Here is a 6,591-nt window from a genome sequence, read left to right on the forward strand (position 1 = left end):
TTAAGCTGGATAGGGAGAAAAACATTATAAAAAAAAAGAGCTAATCAAAGTTTTACTTTTGAGCTGTTTCGTTAGTTCGAGTTTTCAACTTGAGTAGAAAAGTGAATTTATGTGAAAGAAAATACTGAAACACAAAAAGTTAAATATGAATTTTTTTGTGAGAGAAAACACTATAGTAAAAACTTGAGTTTGACTCGAATTAATGAAACGAATGGAGCCTTGATTTATAAATAATTAATTTGCCTGATGAAATGTAATGAAGCTGGAACCAGTAATACAATATGCATGCTCATGTTTTCTTTTTTGGCAGAAAATTAGGGAATTTGTGAATTTTCTTTTTGTGTCATTCTCCTATATTAATATATGAAAGAAGAAAGTTAGTACAAAATTTTTGTAATGTTTTAAAAGATATGTATAAATCTTCATGTCCCATAAATAGATTTTAAAAGATATGTATAAATCTTTATGTCCCATAAATAGACATTCCTCTAAATTTTCTTTAGGTTGTTTTGAGAGCTTGTCTTATTCGTTCTGCTTTTTGAATAATCCATAATCTAATTCGATATCATCAGCATGTGAAGTAATTGGAAATTGAAAAGAAAGATGAGCAAATTTTTCATTGGTAAGAGTATTTTATACGTTCACAGAGAAGAGAAAACATATTTTATGGCCATGGATATTTTTCATTTTAATTTAGACGCTCACCATGACGGTTCTTTAGTGTACACGAACACATGAAACATAAAACTATCAGAGCTCGGGATGTAGATTGTGTGGCCCATTTCAGCCCCACCTTATCGCTAAAGAATCTCAAAAGCATTTTTTGAGAATTACTTTTTGGCCATAATATCGTTGGACAAGAATGCAACACGACATTTTTGTACTGTGATCTCACAAGCAATTGATCTCCACCTCTCCAACATGAAATGTTCTCGTCACTCTTATTTTCCACACCAATTTATATCCCCTCCTCCGCGGCTGCATCAGCACCTTCCTCCAGCCTCAGTATAAACTCAAGGGCCCTCAACACATCATCCATCTTGGGCCGTCGTTTTCTATCACTTCTCAAGCACCGATCTACTACTTTTCCATACACCTTCAAACACTCCGGCGTAATCTGACCCTCCAGATTCTCATCTACGATGTGATCAAGCGTCCCTTTCTTCACGTTAAATCGAGCCCATTGGACCAAACTCTGTTGCTCCTCCTCCAGGCCCATATCAACGGCAGGCCTACCACATAACACCTCGAACATCACCACTCCAAACCCATAAACATCAGACTTGGAAGTGAGCTGCTTGGTCCAGAAGTATTCCGGATCCAAGTACCCAAAAGTGCCCTTCACATCCGTGCTGACGTGGCTTCTCGATGGGCTCGCCGGGCCCAATCTCGAAAGCCCAAAGTCCGACACCTTGGCGACCCAATTCTCGTCCAACAGAATGTTGCTCGTCTTCACATCGCGGTGGATTCTCATCCTATGCTCTGCGCCTGCATGAAGGTAAACCAATCCACGAGCAGCTCCAATGCAGATCTCTAATCTCTGCTTTCACGTTAGAGGCTGATTATTCGTACCGTACAGATGATCACGGACCGTTTCATGTGCCATATAATCATAGACGATGATCATGAACCGTTGATCGTTGCATTAGCCGATCAGAGGGACGAGATTAGGGTTTCGGAGCTTCGAAAGCGTTTCGACTTCAGTCCAGAACTCGCGGAACCCTTGACTCGACGTTGACTTCAAGACTTGGACGGCGACGGGGCTTTCTTTGCCGTCGATGAAGCCCTTGTAAACTCTTCCGAACCCGCCGTCGCCGATTTTAAGGTCCGTATCGAAGTTGTTCGTGGCGGTTCTTATTTCATTTAGAGTGAAACGACGACAATATAAAACTTTTTGCTCTTCATCTGACTGGATAGTTCTGCGCCTTCTGCAGAAAATAGTGCAGCCCAGAAGAATTAGGATGGTTAAAGACGATAATGAAGCAACAGCAACGGCCGTAACGACATGTTTGGTGCTGCAGTTTGGTTTCTTGGGAGAGAATTCTTTGCTTGTTGTTATAGAGAGATTTGCTTTGGAGTTACTGAGTTTAAATAACTCTTCGGAAGTTGAGTTTCCGGAGACTTTGATTAATGTTAAAGAACAGATGAAAATGAAGATGAAAAGATGATGAGGATGGAGTATATGAGTTTTTCATCTTGTTGAATACAGATTCAGATGAGAATAAAAACTAGGGCATATATGAGAGTGCTGTGCGTGTACTGGACGTGTGAGGGAGTGAGAGGAGAAAGAGGAAAGATAGAGGTTGATGCCTTTTAGATTAATTATTCACGTGCCCAAGACCCAGGGGGAAGACTCACTCAATTATTGGACTTGTGAGTTCTTACATGGTGGCTGATTTAATTTTGGGACACATTGATTGGGAAAAAAAAAAAGGGGGACACAAGAACGGAGACTAGCTGGCTATTGGCTCTTTTTCTTACTCTTTCTCTCTCTCCCTCTTTCTTCATCCGGTATATATACCAATTAGAAAAGAGTATTGGGGTCAAAAGTGCCATGTAAAAGAAATTCCACGACACCGCTTCAGTTTGTGAAGAACAAGAGTGAACGAATTCCTTTGTTGTGAATTCATGAAAAAGAAAAGAAAAGGATCGTATGAACACCGAGGCATACTTCAATTTTTCTTTTCTAATAACCAATGAAGTAGTTTCATCAATAATTAAAAAATCTACTTAAGAAGTACTATGTTTTTATTCGTGTATGTTGATTCAAAAAGCTATTATTATTGATCAAAGGTGCAACAAGATCATATGATCAAATATCTGAGCTTGAAACTTAAAATATGAAGTAGGAAATGATTTTCCGTCCCCAATTCCTGCTTAAGAAAAGAAGGGGTCGGAGTCAGGAATTTTTTCCGTTGTGGGAGTCTTTTTTATATATTACCACCACATTTTTATCTAATTAATATAACAATGTATATTAAAATTATAGCAATTTAAAGAAAATTGAAGAAAAAATTCAATAAAAATTTAAGCAAAAACCAAAGGTTAACAAAAGAAAGGCACAAAAGTACTGGTTATATTTAAAAGGTATAGATCATTTATTTGTATAATGTGCATATATTTATATGAATATTGGCCAGGGAGAGTGTTTCTCCTACTATTTTTTAAGTATAAGATTTTGTTCTCATCGATGCATGCTTTTTTGAGGCAGCAGATCTCTACACGTACTACCTACTCTAATCATCAAATAATAAATCCTTTATATATATAATTCAAAAATTGTAACTATTTCCCCCTCAACAATCAAGTTGCTATAACGAAAATCGTATGTCACAAAAAAAAAAAAAAGAATTTATATAATAATTCGAAAGATCTATCCTACTAATTACTTATATATGTGTGTGTGTGTGTTTGTGTGTGATCGTAATTTGTACTCTCTTATGTAGTACTGGTTTATCATCACCATTATAAAATAAGCAAACTGAACCGAAAAAACCAGAAAATAGACCTCTAAGTCAAGGTTACTCCAAACAATTAGTTTCTTTTTTAAAAGTGGGTCTTTATTACTAATTTATATATGATCTTGACGAAGACATTCCCCCACTTTCCTGATGATTTGCATGGATTCACATCAACCACGCTCTCCATCTTAGACTTGAAATTGTTTATTTACAAAGACAGTTTATTTTTTTACATAAAAAAGTCAAAAGAAAATGGAACGTAATTAGTTATGAATGGCTTTTGCTTTTTCTAAAGAGTGATTCTATTTAATTTCGCGAGAGACCAAGAAAGATTCTCACAAGTACCTATTTTTGTGGGACTCTTCTTTATATCTCTGGTAGAGCTGGCTATGTGACGAGCCTCACAACAACTTTCAACAACTTTCTTTTTCTAAAAGCTACTTTGGATTTTAAAGGATATCCCATCAATATCTTCATTTCTTTTAGTAAAGTTAGTTTCCTATCAGAAGGTAATGGCAAATGATGGTCCAACAACAACTCAGGAATGATAGTGCAATCTTCTTGGGATAATTTCAAAAAACCAAGTAGGTACATCAATGAAAAATCTGAAGCCCATCAAATTAGCTAGTTGAGAGAATAAGCATAAAGATAAGGGGAAAAACGGACGCACAATTTACGCAAAGATCTATAGATTCAACTATACAGGCATATGAATATCCTCATGCAGATACGCCAATTTTATCGTACCAACTTGTTACTTTGCGCACCAATCTATAGTTTAGATGAACTAATTCCAAAAGAGACAACATACGTCAACTAACTCAATTTTAGATACAAATCTAATTCACACTTTCCTCTCTAATTTCAGGAGAAATCTGATTCACTCAAAATCTCAAACGTACACGATTAGCAAATAAATACATACATGAAGGCGCAAGAACACTTCATTATCAGTCTCTTTTTTCCTCTCTTTCACCAAACCTGGCAGTGTGGTTTGTCTAGGACTATCAACAACTTGTGATCATTGCCAAAATATACAACGTTAGGTAACTCCTCTATTAAAAACTAATATCTATTCCACAATTTTCTTCAGGAGAAAACTCATTCATCACTCAGCATCTCAGGTAGCTAGTACACATACGATTTTAGCTTAAAAATACACACACAAGGACTACAAACACTTTTTCTTCTCTCAATTATTCTTGGGTTTTGGAAATAGAGGCGTCTGAGAATATTTCGAGGGTGCCACTTTCACTGTCCAGACTACGAAAGCCCGATTCGGCGGTGTTGGACCCCACCGTGGTGGTAACACCGGCCCCACTTCGCAACCCCAACACGTCGTATCCGAACCCACCGTTATCCACAACCAGATGGAACGACAGCTTCTCCGGATACGAACACAGCCCGTCGGGATTATTCCCCAGCTGCGTGGCGTCCGCTTGTTCTTGCAGCTCCAACACAAACTCCAAGTTCTCCATCACCTCATGCATCGTGGGCCGTTGACTCCAATAATCTCGGACGCACCTCTCCGCCACCTCCACGAACTTCTTGAAACACTCCGGCGCAATCTTGCCTATCAAGTACGGGTCTATGATGTTCTGAATCCTCCCTTCTTTTATGGACTTCCTTGCCCATTGTGCCAAGTTTCTTTGATCCTCTTCGAGTTTGACATCCACCGGTTTACGGGCACACAACACCTCGAAAAGAACCACACCGAAAGAGTACACGTCGGACTTGTCCGTCAGTTGCCGGCTCTGTGCGTATTCCGGGTCCATGTACCCAAAAGTGCCCTTCACCGCCGTACTAACAGCGCTGTCGCCGCGACCGAGTTTTGACAATCCAAAATCGGCAACTTTGGCCACCCACTTCTCGTCCAACAATATGTTTGTCGTCTTAACGTCTCGGTGGATGACGGTATTCTTCACTTCTGAATGGAGGTAGTGCAGCCCACGCTGTTTCCACGGGAGAGGGTCGTTGTCCGTGCCATAGAGATGGTCTCGAAGAGTCCCGTTGGCCATGTAGTCGTAGACGAGGATCATCTCATCGTCGTCGTCGCAGTAGCCTATTAGGGAGACCAAATGGACGTGGCGGAGCTGAGATAACATCTCAATCTCCGCTTCGAACTCTTTCTCTCCTTGGCCCGATAACCCCTTGTTCAGCCGCTTGATTGCAACAACTGTGGACGCTTCGTCGGCCAAATGACCTTTGTAGACGTAACCGAAACCTCCCCTGCCGATCACCAACGCTTGGTCAAAGTTGTTGGTCGCCATCTTGATCTCGGCAAGCGAGAAACAACGGCAAACCTGCTCAGGAAGCCACCCCGAGGAAGTCTTCGTCGACCTGCTGGATCTTCTTTTGGACGAACCGTGGTAGCGTTTCTCCTTCCGTAGCCTCAAGAAAACTACACAGAACACCATAGACAGTAGAACAACAAAGCCAGCAACGCCACTCCCTAAGGCAATGGCCAATAGTGTTTTCTTCGACTTGGAATTTTCTGTGTTTGGATTCAGAGTTTGGTCGGATCCCTTAGAGTCCTGTAGTGGAGGGTTTGGTCCCGCGAGGTTACGATCAGAATCGCTCATCTTGAACACCTCTATGCCGTTTAAGATAGCATCCTCGTAGGTAGAATCCTCAGCTCTAGTGTGCAGATCAACAAAGAGAAAAGCATCATCCCAAATATTCACCACAAAGTCTTTATACATCGGGATCCCATTACCACCAGTCCAAACAATCACATTAAAAGCAGGATCAGCCGTGCGGTTGTCTAGATAGATTCGGAACATCCTATCCTCGGGCTTCTGGTATGTGTCTTCAAACTCGCAGAAATGGAGCCTAACCAGATAGTAGAATCTGGAGTCGACGGGCAACCTCCAGGTGATGTTGCGGAGGTTGTTGTATGTCCTGTTGTTTCCCATGGTGATGGAGGTTCGGTAGACATCATCAGGGGCAGTGTAATTTTCTATATAAGTGTACTTCAGCTTCTTTTTCGTGTCACAGGGGGCAAAGCCCAAGCTCTTGAAGTAGGGAAAGTCTCGGGTCCACAACCTGTACATGCCAGTGTCTTGATCATGCGAGATGTCGTTGCCGCCGACGTTCAACCGGTAAAGTGTCTGGAGCGCCTTGTCGGTGT

General features: G+C 40.7%; 1 protein-coding gene and 1 pseudogene across 1 annotated transcript in view; both read right to left on the reverse strand.

The window, feature by feature from the left end:
• Positions 1–623: 623 nt before the first annotated feature.
• LOC112091212 lies at positions 624–2,251 on the reverse strand (annotated as a pseudogene).
• Positions 2,252–4,285: 2,034 nt separating this feature from the next.
• The window catches only part of LOC112091206 (receptor-like protein kinase FERONIA), a 3,200-nt gene continuing 894 nt past the window's right edge, over positions 4,286–6,591 (reverse strand). The window contains exon 2 of the mRNA XM_024164228.1: positions 4,286–6,580. Within this exon, the coding sequence (XP_024019996.1) occupies positions 4,658–6,580 (1,923 nt within the window). The 3' untranslated portion in view covers positions 4,286–4,657. The remainder of the gene's footprint in view (positions 6,581–6,591) is intronic.

This window comes from Morus notabilis, unplaced genomic scaffold, assembly GCF_000414095.1.
Source record: "Morus notabilis unplaced genomic scaffold, ASM41409v2 Scaffold97, whole genome shotgun sequence".
Classification (NCBI taxonomy): Eukaryota; Viridiplantae; Streptophyta; class Magnoliopsida; order Rosales; family Moraceae; genus Morus; species Morus notabilis.